General features: G+C 37.1%; 3 protein-coding genes and 1 long non-coding RNA gene across 6 annotated transcripts in view; 2 read left to right on the forward strand and 2 right to left on the reverse strand.

Annotated features, from left to right (window-relative positions):
• LOC149052918 (uncharacterized) overlaps positions 1-865 on the forward strand; it is a 17,469-nt gene extending 16,604 nt beyond the window's left edge. The window contains exon 2 of the long non-coding RNA XR_016187034.1: positions 732-865. This is a non-coding gene — a long non-coding RNA (uncharacterized LOC149052918). The remainder of the gene's footprint in view (positions 1-731) is intronic.
• Positions 1-18,116, forward strand: part of LOC149052910 (uncharacterized) — a 143,085-nt gene that overhangs the window by 100,132 nt on the left and 24,837 nt on the right. The gene's annotated exons all lie outside the window — the stretch shown is intronic.
• Positions 156-15,044, reverse strand: LOC113681438 (uncharacterized). 3 transcript variants are annotated; one of them, XR_016187015.1, is made up of 19 exons: positions 14,826-15,044; positions 14,307-14,376; positions 13,502-13,773; positions 12,971-13,040; positions 12,211-12,443; positions 11,475-11,544; positions 10,805-11,031; positions 10,427-10,496; positions 8,224-10,175; positions 7,651-7,720; positions 7,223-7,434; positions 6,767-6,836; positions 6,329-6,555; positions 5,605-6,229; positions 5,287-5,424; positions 4,925-5,058; positions 4,491-4,574; positions 2,281-4,135; positions 156-1,829 (listed from the first exon to the last, which is right to left on the reverse strand). XR_016187015.1 is itself a non-coding variant. In XM_089207814.1 (18 exons), exons 1-18 carry the CDS (start codon positions 15,030-15,032, stop codon positions 4,076-4,078), a joined length of 4,620 nt encoding a protein of 1,539 aa, XP_089063940.1. In that variant the 5' UTR covers positions 15,033-15,044; the 3' UTR covers positions 156-4,075. The 3 variants fall into 3 exon arrangements, 2 of the variants coding, with proteins under 2 accessions (XP_089063940.1, XP_089063933.1); XM_089207814.1 differs by having other exon boundaries at positions 156-4,135; positions 13,673-13,773; XM_089207807.1 differs by having other exon boundaries at positions 156-4,135.
• On the reverse strand, positions 16,242-18,100 carry LOC149052922 (uncharacterized). The gene is made up of 4 exons (XM_089201344.1): positions 17,969-18,100; positions 17,708-17,850; positions 16,644-16,716; positions 16,242-16,561 (listed from the first exon to the last, which is right to left on the reverse strand). The coding sequence occupies exons 1-4, from the start codon at positions 17,979-17,981 to the stop codon at positions 16,242-16,244; spliced, it is 549 nt and encodes a 182-aa protein (XP_089057470.1). The 5' UTR covers positions 17,982-18,100.

An 18,116-nucleotide genomic window follows, 5' to 3' on the forward strand; every position in this document is an offset into this window, starting at 1 on the left:
AACACCCTATTGTTAACCAACAATGTATCGTTTATGAATTTAAATGTAACCTGTGTGATGCAGGGTATGTGGGCTATACTCGTGGTCACTTACACGATCGCGTAGAAGGGCACACAAGGAAATCATCTTCTATCTACAAACACTACCACCTCCAGCACAATAGTGAAATGCCTGAACGCTTGATCGAGCAATTCAACGTCATCGCGAAATGTAACGGCAAATTTGATTGCCTTGTTAATGAAATGTTGTATATTCGCATGCGTAAGCCAACACTGAACGTGCAAACGGATTCCATCCGCGCTAAGGTGTTTGTTTAAGCCGTTCATTCTAATTTATGCTGTTCATTCTAATTTATGCTATTCTTGTACCTTTCCTTATTTGCATGTTTTTAAACTAGTCTCTTGATAATGGAGTCACGATGACCCCGAAACGTCGAGTAATAAATCTTTCCTGGTTTTTTCTATTATCAAATTTAACATAAAAATGCAGTTTAACTAATGGCTGCTCTGTTTTAAGCCTAAGTAGTTTTCACTTTGGGGTTAGTGTGAAAGACCTTCAGAAATTTTTGAGTGGAATTTCCCAGACTGCTCTCTAAAAGTGAAAAGTTGGCATGTTTTTGTGTCAAGAAAATCCTATTAATAATAATAATTAACAATAATAATTAATAATCAATAACTAATAATTAACTGAATGTCCATTTTGATATTTATTGAAAATTCTATTTACATTAGAAAGCTGAGGCAATTGAAACAAATCTGGTTGAAGGCAAATAGTGAACTGCAAGTAACCATGGTAGCTGGATGATGTTTGAACCAGTGCCATAGGTTGAAGTTGTTGTCTTTCTATATACCACTTTTGTTGTGATGCACCCTAATAATGTTGTTAATGAATTCTAAGTTAAGTTCTCACAATAAAAATAAATTTTACTGGTGAAAATATTACAACTGACCTTTATTTTGCCTAAAAAACTTCTTGGCCCAGCTTTATAGAGAGAGGGGACATGGCTATCCAACAGATAAATCACTATCCAGCAGACAAGTGATTGTGAAACATACTCTGTTGTCCACCGGCTAGAGATTTGTCCAATTAATGTTATCCAACCTTTGAACAACCATGGCCTGGAAAATATTTAAACTTCTCCCTAGGTATGCAAACTTTAAAAACTTAAAAACTCAAACCTATGCAAATCTGAAAGCTACAAAACCCACACTAGCTTCCTGTTCAACAAAACCTTCACTAGCAAGATTGCTAGTAAGAATTGGTATAACAAGAATAAGAGTGGCAACTGGAACTACAGGAAGTAAAAGTCATGTAGAGAAAAGTTGAGAGTGACAATGAACAAGTGATTATTTATTCTAGAACAAAAAGGTTGCAAATCTTCACTTATCCCTTAACCAGGTTTTGTCTATTTAATGCCAAGATGAGTTTGCAGAAAGGTTTAAAATGTTCTCTTTGTGGAAATTACTGTGGTCCACTGTGCATTACTTTCCTGTAAATCTCACGATAAAAGAGTAAGTGACACAAAAAGTATTCAAAACCTCGCTGATTGATCATGGTTAGGTGGAAATAAAGTAGAAACTTTCAAAAGTCAAGAAGACTCTTAAATGATAATATTATCAAACTAAAAATAAATAACAAGTTGCCAAACTCTCTCCAAACACTGAATTTCAATAAGGCACTACTAAATATCAGTGCTGACTATTGCAAAGGCAGTAGAGCATATAATCGATTATTGACATACAGATTAAATAGTTAAAAATTATGTGGCTGACATACACTCAAAAGTTAGCAAAGACTGCATGACCAGTCCAGGCTGCCTCTCTTTTTCACTGTAAAAAAAAATCAGAAGAATGCACATCACTGAGGTGTGATTGAAAAAATTTGATGAAGGTTACATCAGCATGCGATGACTCAGAAGTTTTAAGATAAAGAAATAGAGAATAATACATGGGCGCGCGTAGATATGGAATTTCTCTTCGAGTGTTTAACTCGATAGCTCACGAGTGAGATGTCGAATTGAACACGAGAAGAGAAATTCCATATCTGCAAGCAACTATGTATTATTTTGTTTATCATATAAACACAATAGCCCTTTACAGACAAGAAAAGCCGACTTCATTGATGAATGAAATAAATGAATCGATAATCCCCAAGTAACAATCGTAGAGTGCGTTGGCGCTAACTCTTAAGATGGAAAAATGCGTTGAATCATGAGTACAAAAACAACGATGGTCGTAATTTTCAATTTACAAAATTCTCATTTATCGACTTTGTCCTTACCGACAGAAGAAGTCCTTCAGGTGAACAGCCAAAATCGGCCATTGGCAAATCTTCCAGTTGTCGATTCTCATTCTCGTTAAGCGTATCTGGGGTTTTTTCGAGGAACTACAGCATCATCAACAGTTATTACACATATCGAATTAGGCGCCCGCTTAGAGAACACAGAAACTACATACTACCTTCTGCGTTCTTTGAAGATTTCGACAAAATATTTATCTCGATAAGGTGTGTAAGAGACATACCTCACTATTCCTGCTTATGTCAAATTCTTGAAGGTTTGCTAAATTTGTGACCTCCGGAGGTAAGCGCGCGCTTCGTTGTCGCTCAAACCCAATCTACGCAGATCATAAAGCGAAAGAACGGCTGCAGAGAAGAAAAAGGGCATGCTCTAAATGCCTTTACTATTCCAATCGATTTCGAGATGCTACCTTATTACCCCCGGAATATATTTGGTTTGAGTAGCATCTACAAACAGCTCTTCCAGAGATCTATCATACTGGTAAACTTTTCTAGGTACGAAGGTAAGGCTACAGTGGCTGAACTAAAGAAAATCTACCAAGCGGTTACAACGCCACGGAGGACAACAGAACATTTCCGAGCCAAGATCAATGAGAAGGTGCCACCAGACCTAACGGATATTTCTTAACATTTAGCGAAGAACACTGCCAGACTTCACACCTGCGGTTTCTCTCGCCCCCATAATGCATCATTACCCGAGTTTGCTGTAGAGGACTGTGGGAAATCATAGAACGAGCTTAATGAGGCGTGATTTGTTTGCCAGAACCGATTGATTACTAAAAAATGGACCACGGTCCATAAATTTTTAGCCTTCTGAATGACTGAGTGGAGCCAAATATAGCCTAGCTCCGAGAGATTTGGTCAACCGATTCGTCTGCGAAGTGAGAATTTAAATATGCCAAATGCGCAACATATGTTTAACTGGCTGCGTTTCTCTGAGTCTCCTCGAGCACATAGTCCAGAGTTGAAGGAGAATAGTTGCGGAAATGATACTGAGACTCTGGGAAGCGAGACTTGGACGAGAATGAGAGTTAAGATAATCCCCATTACACAGGCCTCTTGTTCAGAATGTTGAGGATTGTGATGTCTTTAAAAGTACAGAGCTGAGAAGGACGCATAGTATGATAAGGTATCTTGCTAACGTCTGTGACTGTGCACTTAAAAATGTCTACTTGGAATTCCATCTGTTTTCTATGAACATAACAGCAACACTTTTAAAAAATAAGCAGTTTAATAATAGGAATTGTTTGCCACATTCACGCTTTTATCAGTTTCAGAATAAACATTATTGCTACTTGAATGACCTTGTTTTATGCTTTTATCTATTTTTTTTTAACTCCATGCATCTTAAGGAAATAGAAAAAAACCATTGAACATGGTTTGACGTTTGATGACATGGAGGGTTTTACATATTGATTTTTAACCGCGCTATTTGGAAATGTTCGGGCTGAAGGTTTGTTTCTATTTTAAGAATAAAAACAAAATTGGCATTACTTGTTAATTTTTTTGTGTACTTTTTTCGTTTCAAAGTTTCGGCTTTAGCATTTGTTAAGTGCTAACTTGAGAAAGTAGAATTTGTGGTAATGTTTTTGTTTCAGTAGGAATTGGACGTTGATTCTTTTTTCAATTTTTTTTTTGTTTCTATCGACAAGAAAGTTTCGGCTTCAGTTTCAAGTGTGAAAGTAGAATTTCTTTTTTTTCCCGGTCATCAAGTGGCATGATTATAGTTTGTAGAAAAAAAATATCTGTGGAACACCCTGTCCATGTGCTTCCACTCTCAGTTCCTTCTTCGTCGTCGTCTCCGTTTGTAGGGTTCACTATGTACTTGTACTTCAGTCTATAGCAAAAAATAGCAAGTAAATATCACCCTCATACTCGTACTCGAGTTATTTATCTGATCACATCTGTAATGCTGCAATATAATTGCTATGAAAATCAGATTAACCTGAACATCGGAAATATTTCAGGAACGTGGTAATGTTGAGGGTAATAAAACAGTCAGGCATGGGAAATCTTACCTGTATACAGCAATACTAATTGATTTTCGGATTTGTGGTTTACATTAATTTCATATTTTTCTCAGATTAACAGTTAAGTCACCCCTATTCCTCATCCCTACAAAACTCTATCCACAAACTCTCAACCTTATAAGGAGCTGCTTGAACCAAATTTGAGTTTTACTCAAGACATACCTCAGGAACAAATGATTCCCCGTTCCACACTCTTTTGATACGATTCCTGCGCCCTCTGTTTCGCTGAAAAGGCTCAACAGTAACCTGAAACCAAGTAGGTTCGTTTCACTGACCTCACAAATCTTCATCAATGAATGTACAAGTGATCGCTTACATGGTTCAGGGAAAAGATAACTGATGTGATAATTTATCCCACATGTCCTTTTTAATTCAAAATGAAAACAATCGATCAAAATTTTAACAAAATACGTTAAATTAGGATATGGGTATACCTCCACGAACAAGGAGCACTAAGTCTACTTCGCTCAAAAGGTATCATGAAGATATTCCATGAATTTCCTTACTTTACTCGTTTCACAACAAAACCAGATGAAACAGAAACTGAGGAAATTGCTAACTGAGTGTCCATCAAAATGCATTAAGGCTTTGTTAACCTGAGTTTGGATGGTTATATTTTTTGCTGTGGCACCAAGGAGCGCGTGATAAGCGTTTCTGAGGCAGAAATGAGCGTATTCCAAAGCTTCTGGGCTTTGTGGATCTGCTCCGATTTCCACTTTAACTCTCGGCTCTAAATTAAAACAAAATGGTAGGAACATTAAGAATACATAGCCATAATAACACTGAATCACATCGATAGATCCTACAAATGTTTCCAAAACATCCGGCGTGGATATGATATTATCGATGTAATTTAAATAAGTCAACACGACGAACCAATCCTGGACACCTCGGTCAACGATGAATACAAAACTGAACATGCTTCGTTGAGATCAGTCAAAAACTTCTTCTCTCTCACCTTCAGCTTGTGGAGACACAACTTGTGGTTCTTTTGTCTCCATGACTAAACATCGAGATTTTTGTAATGGCTCTTCAGACTCTCTCTCAGATGTATCTGGACTTTCCGGAGCGCTACGCTTTCGCTTCCTTGTTTTTCCTATCAGTTGGAAAAAGAAGAGTCAACCCCCAAACCAAATGTCAATATTTTAGAATCATAAAAGTATCGATTCATGGTTGTTGAGAAACGAGTAAAAATGTCAGTCAATAAGAGACTACAAAGAACGTGAGGACAAATATTTTTCCTTTTAAGAGAGGTTAGATGCCTCTTCTATCATACCTTTAGGTTGTTGAGATATATTTTTCCCTGTGGATGTTTCTGGGTCAGTCGGTTCACCCAGATCCTCTGCAGGTGGATGTTCAATGGTCACTTCTGTTCCTGGAGACTTAGCTTGATGTTCCTCTGTCTCAGTGAACAAACATGGGAATTTTGGCAGCGGCTCATCAGATCTTAAATCGGAACATTCAGGACCACTGCGCTCCAGTTTCCTTTTCTTTCCCTTCTCAAGACTTTTATTAAGGGATGGACTTTCGCTTCTCCTTTCGCACCCCTTGGAATTCTTTCTGGCTTCCACCGCACCAGTTCCCAGCGACACTCTTGAGTGACTGAGAGAGTCCCCAGTTGACCCCTGTTCTTTGACTGCAATTGGGGATGCTGATTCAACGGTAACCAAGCCAACAAATCTGGAAGATTTCGTAATGAGTGGATTGGAATCATTCTCCAGGGATACCGCTGTTTGGCAGTCACAAGTTTTCTTTTCTATGGACGTCCCTGCGTTGCAGCTGAAGGATGACATATCGGCAGTATCCAAATCAATCTTTATCGATCCATCCAAAGATGTTGCTGAGGCAACAGGACTCTGTACAGTAAACGATGGAGGGTCTCCTATCTCTAAAAGGCTTTTCTAAGATTGAATAAAAAGCAATGAGTCAACTAAGACAAAGCAAATCCCTTAGTGTGCTACCATTGCACTGGTTGATGGACTCTCTCTCAGAAAACTTACCTCAAACATGGATGATTTAGAATCCGATGGATTTCTAGCAACAACCAAGGATGCTGCTGAGACTTGAGTCTTGTTCTTAACAGGTCCTTCAATCCCATCCAGTACCTCTCCATCGCAACTGGTGTTACTTAAGGAGCATCCAACTGCCTCTGGCTGTCTATTGGTCTCGTTAGTATCAGTGTGTGACGATCCCTGACAAGTGGTTGAAGCACAAACGTGGGATAAACCTGCATTTAAGAGATAATAAAATTGACTTTTGCTGACTCTCTATATGCTGTAAGTTTCAATCCAGAAACAGGGGTTAACCAGTTGGAATTTTATGGATGGAGCATGAATTGTAAGACAGCTATTCAATGCTGCTGTGTGCATGCATGCATGCAGAAACGGAAATAAAGTTTCAGGAAATCTTAAGAAGAACAAACTAGGTAATGCACTGACCTTCGTTAATTTCAGTTGGTAATTCGCTCCAGGAAACAATTTCATCAACCTTTGACACAAACGATCTTCCCTAATACACCAAAGAATAATAAGTTTTTTTAATTGTTAATTCTTTGTCAACCTCACAGAGAGATAAAGTTTTTAGTGTGGTTATTTTTCAATTGCTCTCAATAAATCAAGTGCCAGTCTAAGTAAAAAGTGCTTGTGTGCTTTAAACCCGCACCAGGAAAAAACTTTTCTGCGCAAAAGAAGTCTATTTTCAAATATATTTTGACCGACATCTAAATCTTTAAATGAAAAGTATAGTCAGAGGGTTCTGGTATATTATAAAATATCCATAAAAAAGAGTTCTCCGAGATAGAATAAGAAGAAAACTTTTGAGTCAACTGAGACCAAGAAAATTCTTTAGTACGTCACCATTCCAGTGGTTGCCGGACTCCCTCTCAGGAAGCTCACCTCAAACATGGACAATTTGGGGACGTTGATGAGAGATCTCGATGAGACTAGAGTATTGTTATTCCTGGGACTTTCAATCTTATCTGGCACATCTCCATCACAACTGGTATTGCTCAAGGAGCATCCAACTGCCTCCGGCTTCATATTGTTGCCGCTAGTATCAGAGCGTGGTGAACCCTGATACACGATTGAAGCAAACCTGGGGGATACACCTGTATTTCACAGATTAAACAAATTGACTTCTGTTAGCTCTTCACATGCAACTAGTTTCAATCCATAGACAGAGTATTTTTTTACGATTTTCCATTGTACTCTTTATACTTAATAAATTACAAACATCAGCCATTTAATGCTGATGTGTGCACATTTTACAAAAGCGGAAATAAAATTGCAAGAAATCTTAAGATGATTCAGAACAAACTACCGACCTTCGGTTATTTCAGCTGGTGACGTGCTCCAGTACATAATATCACTGGACTTTGACGCCAATGATCCACCCTATTAGATCAAAGGAAAATGAGTTTTTTCTTATAGTGAAGTCCTTCTCACTTAACTTACTTGGAGATAAAGTTTGCAGTGAAATTCTTTTTAATAATTGTTCTCAGTACACCAAGCACCAAAAGCTGTTCTAAGTTAAAACACTTTATATGCTACTAAACTGCAACAGCAAAAATTTTTCAGCCCAAAATGGCCAATGGCACTTGAGAGCCACAAAGGTTACGCATAAGTTCTGTGATGTGACATTAACATAATTTCTAAACAAACCATATTGGTGATAGAATTTTTGTTAGAATTTGATTTTGAACACTATTTTAACGGACGTCTAAAAATCTAAATAAAAAGTGTAGTAAAAAAGCAACAAGTACAAGTGATGGTATATCATAAATTAACAATAAAAAAGAGTTTTGTAGGATGGAATAAAAACTATCGAGTCAACTGAGACAAAACAGATCCCTTAGAGTATAGCCAGTGGTTGACGGACTCGTCCTCAGCAAGCTTACCTCGAGTGTGGACATTTGTGTCTCTGATAGATTTGTAGCAACATCCCCGGATGTTATTGAGACTTGAGTCTGCTTCTTGCATTGACTTTCCATCTCATCTGGTACCTCACCGTCACAACTGGTGTTACTTAACATGCATCCAACTGAGTCCGACTGCATAATGGTCTCTAATGGATTTGTAGCAACATCCAGGGATGTTATTGAGACTTGAGTCTTCTTCATACGGGGGCTTTCCGCCTCAGCTGGTACCTCTCCATCACAACTGTTATTACTTAAGGAGCATCCAGCTGACTCTAACTGCATATTTGTCTCTGATGGATTTGTAGCCACACCCAGGGATGTCATTGAGACTTGAGTCTTCTTCTTGCAGGGACTTTCCATCTCATCTGGTACATCTCCATCACAACTGGTATTAACTAGGGAGCATCCAATTGACTCAAACTGCATATTGGTTTCCGATGGATTTGTAGCAACATCCAGGGATGTTATTGAGACTTGAGTCTGCTTCTTGTAGGGACTTTCCATCTCATCTGGTACCTCTCCATCCCAACTGGTATTACTTAAGATGCATCCAACTGACTCCAACTGCATATTGGTCTTTGATGGATTTGTAGGCATATCCAGGGATGTTATTGAGACTTGAGTCTGCTTCTTGCAGGGACTTTCCATCTCATCTGGTACATCTCCATCACAACTGGTATTAACTAGGGAGCATCCAATTGACTCAAACTGCATATTGGTTTCCGATGGATTTGTAGCAACATCCAGGGATGTTATTGAGACTTGAGTCTGCTTCTTGTAGGGACTTTCCATCTCATCTGGTACCTCTCCATCCCAACTGGTATTACTTAAGATGCATCCAACTGACTCCAACTGCATATTGGTCTCTGATGGATTTGTAGCCATATCCAGGGATGTTACTGAGACTTGAGTCTGCTTCTTGCAGGGACTTTCCATCTCATTTGGTACATCTCCATCACAACTGGTATTAACTAGGGAGCATCCAATTGACTCAAACTGCATATTGGTTTCTGATGGATTTGTAGCAACATCCAGGGATGTTATTGAGACTTGAGTCTGCTTCTTGTAGGGACTTTCCACCTCATCTGGTACCTCTCCATCCCAACTGGTATTACTTAAGATGCATCCAACTGACTCCAACTGCATATTGGTCTCTGATGGATTTGTAGGCATATCCAGGGATGTTACTGAGACTTGAGTCTGCTTCTTACAGGGACTTTCCATCTCATCTGATACCTCTTCATCACAACTGGTATTTGTTAAGATGCATCCAACTGACTCAAACTGCATATTGGACTCTGATGGATTTGTAGCTACACCCAGGGATGTTATTGAGACTTGAGTCTGCTTCTTGCTGGGACTTTCCATCTCATCTGGTACCTCTCCATCACAACTGGTATTACTTAACATGTATCCAGCTGACTCCAACTGCATATTGGTCTCTGATGAATTTTTAGTAACATCCAGGGATGTTACTGGGACTTGAGTCTTCTTGCAGGGACTTTCCATCTCATCTGGTACCTCTCCATCACAACTGGTATTACTCAAGATACATCCAACTGAGTCAAACTGCATATTAGTCTCTGATGGATTTATAGCCACATCCAAGGATGTTATTGCGACTTGAGTCTGCTTTGTGCAGGGACTTTCCATCTCATCTGGTACCCCTCCATTACAACTGGTATTACCTAAGATGTATCCAACTGAGTCAAACTGCATATTGGTCTCTGATAGATTTGAAGCCACATTCAGGGGTGTTACTGAGACTTGATTCTGCCTTGTGCAGGGACTTTCCATCCTATCTGGTACTTCTCCATCACAACTGGTATTACTAAAGATGCATCCAACTGACTCTAACTGCAAGTTGGTCTTGGTAACATCAGTGGGTGGAGATCCCTGAGACATAGTTGAAGCACAAATGGGAGATACACCTGTATTGATCAGATCAAAACATAGATTGAAGTTTGATAGCTTTCCATATATGCTACCAGTTTCAATCCACAAACTGCATTTTAATGCCTCAAAATTTTCTGTTGAAATATCAATTTTCCATGGTTTTCTTTATAATTAATGGATTATAAGTATTATTCATTCAACACTACTGTGTGCATATCTGCAAAAATGGATATAAAGTTTCCAGAAATCTCAAGATTTTTAAGAACAAACTAGGGAAAGTACTGACCTTCTGTTATTTCAGTTGATAACTTGCTGCAGGAGACAATTTCATTGGCCTTTGACACAAATGATCCTTCCTAATACACCAAAGAAAAAGAGATTTTTTATTGTTAATTCCTTGTCATAAAATTATTATTTATTTCTACTCAAAATCTACTCAAGATGGCCAATGGTACATAAAAGCCACCAAAATAAACAGGAATTAGTTCTGGGATGCGACATTTACAGAAATTCTTAACATGCCAGTAATTGTATATCATAGACTATCCATGGAAAAGAGTTCTCCAAGATGAAAAAAGAAAACAATTGAGTCTACTGAGACAAAGGAAATTGTCTAGTGTGTTATCATTGTAACGGTTTAAGGACTTTCCCTGAGTAACCTTACCCCAAACATGGACAATCTGGTTTCCAATGGATTTCTAACAACATCCAGATATGTTGCTGAGACTTGAGGCGTCTCCTTGCAGGGACTTTCCATCTCATCCGGTACCTCTCCATCCCAACTGATATTACTTACCAAGCATCCAACTGACTCCATCTGCATATTGGTCTCATTAACATCAGGATGTGGGGATCCCTGATATGTAGTTGAAGGACACTTGGAGGATACACCTGTATGAAACAGATCAGAAAAAATTATGAACTTTTTAATATTGAAGCACACAGGAAAAAACCTTTCAAAAACAGCTTATCTTTCAAATTTTTCCAGCAAAGGATGTTTGTTTGGAGTTTTCCTCCATATTCCCTAACAATCTATTAAAAAAAACAATGTCTCCCCCTCTGTGACAAAACCTAAATGAGCTATAAACCTAAAAATACTGATGATAGGGTTCCAACCTTGGAAAATACTATCTGAAGAACAACACAAGATATTTTCTTTAGAGAGAACACTACGGGAAACTTTACGTGTTTGGAACCATTCTGCACAAATAGAAATACTTGATGTATTATATAAATCAGATATTCAACAATGTTGTGTGCATGTTTTCCAAAAGTTGAAGTAAAGTTTCCAAAAACCTTATGATATTTTAGAACATTATTAGAAAAGTACTGACCTTCAGTAATTTCAGTTGGTAACCTGCTCCAGGAAATAATCTCATTGGCCCTTGATACCAATGATCCACCCTAATATACCAAAGCAAAAATGAGTTTTTTTTATTAATTGTTAAATCCTTGCCAAACTTACAGGTTCTAAGAGATAAAGTTTGTAATTGACTGTGAATATATAACATTCATAAATGGGAACTGCAGGTTAAGAAATGAACATGAAAGAAATTTTGGCAGTGGTGAACATGAAATTAAGCAGAAGTGAAAATAAGGCTTGAATTTTTTATAACACCTTATTTCACTTCTGCTAAACTAATGTTCATTACTGCAAAGGTTGGTTTTGTATTCAAAGTTTGTAGTAGGGTTAAGTTATAATTCTTCTAATAGACCAAGTACCAACAGCTGTTTTTAGTGACAAGCCTAATTCATATGCTTCTAACCTGTGCCAGGAAACACCTTTGTGTGCAAAATGACCAGTGGCACTTTCAAAGAATTACAACGGATGCCAAATCATCAATAGTATTTTCCTCAGAAATTGGTTTAAAACATTATTCTCAGACTTCTAAAACTCTTAATCAAAAGTATAGTCAGAAAGCAACAAGTATAAGTTATGATATATCATGACATAGCAATAAAAATGACTTTTTGTAAGATAAAATATAAACCATTGAGTCAGCTGAGACAAAAAAATTCCTAATGTGTTACCATTCCAGTCATTAATGGGCACTCCCTCAGCAAGCCTACCTCAAACATGGATGATTTGGTCTCTGATGGACTTCTAGCCACATCCAAAGATGCTGCTGAGACTTGAGCCTTGTTCTCATCTTGACATTCAATGGCATCTGATACCTGACCAATACAACTGGTATTACTTACAGGGCATCCAACTGACTCCAACTGCATATTGGTCTCAATAACATCAGGGTATGGGGGTCCTTGAGAGAAACAGGTAGTTGAAGAACACTTTGGGAATACACCTGTATTTAACAAATTAGAAAAAAGTATCAATATTTTTACATCTTCATAAACTGTTTATTTATCAACAAATTTATGAGTATCTTTTACCTCAAAATTGAAGAAATGCATTTATATTCCATCAATTTTTATATTTGAAGTGCACCAGAAAAACAGTTGGAAACCAGTGTTTCTTTCAGATGTTTCCAACAAGGGATGATAATTTTGAAGTTTTTCTCCATTTTTCTATTAATCTAAGAATAATCCAATGTCTTTCCTTCTGAAAAATTCCCTAATATGAGCTATTAACCAAAAGGAACTAATAATAAGTTTCCAACATCAGAAAACCTCACCTGAACAGTACAAGATATTTGTTCGCTTTGGATAGGGCATTCAGGCCAACTTAGTGTGTTTCAGCCCATTGCAGAAATAATTGAAAAATTATATAAATCAGTTATATTCCACACAGCTGTGTACTTGTTTCCCAAAAGTGGAAGTAAAGTTTCAAAAAATCTTAAGATACTTCAGAACAAATAAGAAAAGTAATGACCTTTGTTTATTTCAGTTGGTAGATTGTTCCAGGAAACAATTTCATCAGCATTTGACAACAATGATCCTTCCTAGTATACCAAAGAAAAAAAGATTTTATTCACTATTAATTCATTTTCAAACTTACATTGATAAATTTTTTAGTTTGATTATTGAACAAATTTTCTCAGTGCATGTACCATGTGCCAAAAGCTGTACTAAGTACAAAAAAAACCGATATGCTTCTAATATGCACCTGGAAAAATTATTTTGCTCAAAAAAACCAACAGCACATAAAAGCCAAGAAAATAAATAGCCATTAGCTGTGACATTCACAGAATTACAACAGATGCCAACTCATCGATAGAATTTCCTCAGAAATTGATTTCAAATATTATTCCACATACTTCTATAATTATGAATCAAAAGTATAGTCAGAAAACAACAAGTATAAGTTATGGTATATCATAGAATATCAATACAGAAGACTTTTCTGAGATAAAATCTAGACCATTAAGTCAACTGAGAAAAACAAAATCCCTTGGCGTGTTACCATTTCAGTGGTTGATGGGCCCTCCCTTAGCAAGTCTACCTCAAACATGGATGATTTGGTCTCTGATGGACTTCTAGCCATATCCAGAGATGTTTTTGAGGCTTGAGTCTTGTTCTCATCTGGACTTTCAATGGCATCTAGTACCTTACCAATGCAACTGGTATTACTTACAGGGCATCCAACTGGTTCCAACTGCACATTGGTCTCAATAACATCAGGGTATGGGGATCCTTGAGATATACCCATAGTTGAAGAACACTTGGGGGATACACCTGTATTCAACAGATCAGAAAATAGTGATAATATTTTTATATCTTAATAAATTGTTTTTTATTAAAAAATTTATGAACTATCTTTTATCTCAAAATTGAGAAATTGCATTTATAATCCATCAATTTTATATTTGACGCACACCAAAAAAACCTTTCAAAATCAGTTTATCTTTCAATTGTTTCCAACAAGGGATGATAATTTTGGAGTTTGTCTCCATTTTTCTGTTAATCTATGAATAATCCAATGTATTTCCTTCTGAAACATTACCTAATATGCACTATTAACCAAAAAGAACTGATAATAAGTTTCAAACACCGGAAAATATCACCTGGAGAACATAACAAGATATATCTTAGCTTTTGATAGGACATTTAAGCTAATTTAGAGTTTTTTGGCCTGTTGTGCACACATAGAAATACTTGACAAGTTATATAAATCAGCTATTCAACTTGACTGTGTACATGTTTTCCAAAAGTGGAAGTAAAGTTTCCAAACATCTAGAGATATTTAAGAACAAATAAAAAGTAATGACCTTTGTTTGTTTCAGTTGGTAGTTTGCTCCGGGAAACAATTTCATCAACCTTTGACACCAATGATTTTTCCTGGTATACCAAAGAAGAAAAGAATGTCTTATTCATTGCTAATTCCTTATCAAACTTAAACAGATAAAGTTTGTAGTTTGATTATTTAACAATTTTTAGTAATACACCAAGTGCCAAGAGCTGTACTAGGGCCAATGGTACATAAAAGCCACAAAAATAAATAGCCATTAGTTCTGGGATGTGACATTCACAGAATTACAACAGATGCTAAATCATCAATAGAATTTCCTAAGAAATTGGTTTTAAACATTATTCCACAGACTTCTACAATCATGAATCAAAGTGTTGTTAGAAAACAACAACTAAATATAAGGTTTGATTATCATAAAATATCAGTAAAAAAGACTCTTCTAAGATAAAATCTAAAACAGTAAGTCAACTGAGAAAAAGGAAACCCCTTGGTATGTAACCATTCCAGTGCTTAATAGGCCCTCCCTAAACAACCCTACCTCAAACAAGGACAATTTGGTTTCGGATGGACTTCTAGCCACAGCCAAAGATTTTGCTGAGACTTGAGTCTTGTTCTCATCCAGACTTCCAATGGCATCTGGTACCTCACCAATGCAGCTGGTGTTACTTACAGGGAATCCAACTGGCTCCAACTGCATATTGGTCTCATTAACATCAAGGTCTTGGGATCCTTGAGGCATCCCCATAGTTGAAGAACACTTGGGGGATACACCTGTATTCCACAGATCAGAAAATAGTATTAACATTTTTTTTATTTTAATACATTGTTTTTCAATCAACAAATTCATGAGAGTATCTTGTATCTCAAAATTGGGGAATTGCATTTATAATTCATCAATTTTATATTTCAAGCACACCGAAAAAACCTTAAAAGACCAACTTATCTTTCAAATGTTTCCAACAAGGGATGATAATTTTGGAGTTTGTCTTCATTTTTCTGTTAATCTATGAATAATTCAATGTCTTTCCTTCTGAAACATAACCTAATACGTGCTATCAACCAAAAAGAACTGATGATAAGTTTCCAACATTGGAAAAAAATCACCTGGAGTACATTACAAGCTATTTTTGGGCTTTGGATAGGGCATTAAATTTCACTAAGTGTGTGTGGGCCCATGCATTGTGCACACATAGAAATACTTGACAAATTATATAAATCAGCTATCAACACAACTGTGCACATGTTTTCCAAAAGTGGAAGTAAAGTTTCCAAACATATAGAGGTATGTAAGAACAAATAAGAAAAGTTATGATCTTTGTTTATTTCAGTTGGTAATTTGCTCCAGGAAACAATTTCATTAACCTTTGACATCAATGATCCTTCCTAGTATGCCAAAGAAAAAGGAGTTTTATTCATTGTTAATTCCTTGTCAACCTTAAATAAGATAAGGTTTGTAGTTTGATTATTTAACAAGTTTCTCAATACACCAAGTGCCAAAAGCTGTATTAAGTAAAGGAACCTTTATATGCTTCTAATGTGTACCAGGAAAAATTATTTTTCTCAAAAAGGCCAATGGCACATATAAAAGCCACAATACTATATAGCCATTAGTTCTGTGGTGTGACATTAGTAGTGTTTTGGTGGGGAAATAATGGCTCTGAAGGTACAAACTCAACTTGGTTTTAATGGTGGAGGGGCAGGAGCGGTAAAAAGGTTAATCTTGACATGCACGAGGTGAATCATGTGATAAAGAAAGCATTACATCATAACAACATTCACAGAATTGCAACAGATGCCAAATCATCAAATTCGATAGAAATCCCTCAGAAATTTGTTTTGAACATTATTCCACAGACTTCTACAATAATGAATCAAAAGTATAGTCAGAAAGCAACAAGTATAGGTCATGGTATATCATAAAATATCAATAGAAAAGACTCTCCTACTATAAAATCTAAACCACTAGGTTGACTGAGAAAAAGGAAATCCCTTGATGTGTTACCATTCCAGTGGTTAATGGGCCCTCCCTCAGCAAGCCTACCTCAAACATGGATGATTTGGTCACTGATGGACTTCTAGCCACATCCAAAGATGATACTGAGACTTGAGTCTCGTTCTCATCTGGACTTTCAGTGGTATCTGGTACCTGAGCAATGCAACTGGTATTACTTACAGGGCATCCAACTGGCTCCAACTGCATATTGGTCTCAATAACATCAGGGTATGGGGATCCTTGAAACATACCCATAGTTGAAGAGCACTTGGGGGATACACCTGTATCAGGGAGACGAAAAAAATTGGCAGTTGGAAATATGTGTTTGGTTCATTGATTTAGCATGGTACTCATGATACTGACCTGAGTTTATTCCATTTGGTAAATTCCTCAAGAAACTGACTTTAGTGGCTGCGCCAGATGGAAATGATTTACCCTAACAGTTCAAAGAATGATAACATTTACCAATTGTAAATGCAATGTCAGTGGCACTGTTTGGGCAGATGGTTGTCAAAGTCACAAAGTTATTTCCCCTTAATTATTAATATTCACCTCTATTAGGTGATCACCTATATTAAGAGGTAATGGTCACTCTTTACTGAGTCCCAGCTGCCTGTTTGTACCATCTTCCACCTGTATTGAATGGACTTTTAAAGCTGAATTACTCAAATAAAATTAAGAATAATCTTTCAAGTAATTTTTTATCCATGTTTATCTCCTGAAATCAAAGTTAGTTGTATTTCTTCAGCAAGGTTTTTTACATTAAGAAGTCAATTGGGAGATAAAATGGCTTTTTTGTTTTTGGTTCATAACCCCTACTCTGTGGAACTTGTATTTAGCACTCAGCTTGTACTAACCAGTCACCCCACCATTCCCCATGTGTGACTGCTTAATACAGGTTCCATAGTACTTTAAACCCAAACAATCCCTCCAGTAAACAAAACCAACAAGCTCCCCTACCATCTGGAGGACTCCTTATAAGCTAAAGGGTTTAGTTGTGACATTTACAGAATTTCCAAACATGGCAAATGATTAGTAACCAAATGTTGGTTCACACAATCAGTTACAATGAATTTCCAAAATAGATATCAAAAGTCTAGTGAGAGAACAAATAGCAAAGGTTAGGTCAAGTTGAGGTTCATTATAATATATCTCAGAATAGATCTTTAGAAAACAGAAATAAAACCATCAAGTCAGTATTAGAGTTCAATGGGATTTCTGTTCCTCTTGCTGCTTTATATCAAAGGAGAACCAGATGCTTGAAGCCATAATTTGGATACATTCCCCCAACTTGCAGATACTCTCCGATTGATGTTTAAACCAGTTGGTGCTTTCAGAGGGATAACTAACCTCCCTGATCTGAATTATCTTGCTTCACCAACCAAGCTGATAAATTGACTGTACCCCGGGAGATCACTTTGTCTTACCGTTGCAGTGGTTGATGAATTCCTCATTCCAGGGGTACAATTGTTGAGCTTCTTGAGGAGCCTTTCTAATATAAGGCGCGCTGATGGACTGGACGAGCCCAGAGTTCCATCCAACGCACCAACAAGCAGAGCTCGGACTTGAGCTGTTGTTGCAGAAGTGAAGGAAATGATATATCAAAGGTTTTTTTAAGCAGTGTTAAGTTTTGAAGCCTGATAAGAAGCAATTTCCACCTGAGAAAAACAAGGAGATATTTTGTCTACCTGTAGAGTCCATTCTGGTGGAAGTGTCCGGGGGCTCTTGGTCAGTACTAGAGTCCTGTTGACATAGAAAGAGATATCACACTACATATGAAATCCACTCTGCGTTCAAAGGGAAATGTAACTACTTCTGACTATCCACACACACAAC

The sequence above is a fragment of the Pocillopora damicornis genome, chromosome 1 (assembly GCF_964200805.1).
Source record: "Pocillopora damicornis chromosome 1, jaPocDami1.2, whole genome shotgun sequence".
NCBI lineage: Eukaryota > Metazoa > Cnidaria > Anthozoa > Scleractinia > Pocilloporidae > Pocillopora > Pocillopora damicornis.